We start from the raw sequence: 653 nt of genomic DNA, 5'->3' as shown, positions 1-653 counted from the left end.
TATATATATATATATATATATATATATATATATATATATATATTCCGCTTTTTCTTTTTTCCTTCTTTGGTCTTTACTCATTTCCTTTCCGACGAAGTGCTATGCTAGAAACGTCAAAAACTCTCTCCTTTAACTAAGCGTGAAACTAATACATTTCTTGACTACATCCTTTTGTTCTTTGTTACTGTTAATTTTATGACTTGATAAGAATTTTGATCAATTAACAATCATTTGTTTAATATTTTGCTATGTGTAGAAAAGGAATTTAAAACAAGACCTTTGAACTATTTAAATTACGTAATGAAAAGCATATAGTGCAGTAAGTGGAAATAATCCGAAACATTTACGAACAGAAAAATATATTATCAGAAATTTTCATATATGAACAGAGATAACTTTTTTTTAAATAGCTAATATTACTCACTTGTTCATTACATAATTTAGCTTTGTATTCATTACCGTCACAATATTTTGATTGGATGGGTCTATAAGAAACAAATATCAGAAATAGCCAAAATATATTTTTAAAAAAACTATGTATTGACATACATATACATACGGAAATATTATACATACTTATATACATATGTATGTATGTACATCCATATACGTATATGAAAAAAAAAAAAAATATATATATATATATATATATA

At 23.6% G+C, this 653-nt stretch overlaps 1 protein-coding gene across 1 annotated transcript in view; it reads right to left on the bottom strand.

Annotated features, from left to right (window-relative positions):
• The window catches only part of LOC106882557 (A disintegrin and metalloproteinase with thrombospondin motifs 12), a 46,169-nt gene that overhangs the window by 6,129 nt on the left and 39,387 nt on the right, over positions 1-653 (bottom strand). Inside the window, exon 15 of the mRNA XM_014933311.1 lies at positions 425-485. Within this exon, the coding sequence (XP_014788797.1) occupies positions 425-485 (61 nt within the window). The remainder of the gene's footprint in view (positions 1-424; positions 486-653) is intronic.

Source organism: Octopus bimaculoides, chromosome 3 (assembly GCF_001194135.2).
Source record: "Octopus bimaculoides isolate UCB-OBI-ISO-001 chromosome 3, ASM119413v2, whole genome shotgun sequence".
NCBI lineage: Eukaryota > Metazoa > Mollusca > Cephalopoda > Octopoda > Octopodidae > Octopus > Octopus bimaculoides.
This window is presented reverse-complemented; position numbering and strand designations above follow the sequence as displayed.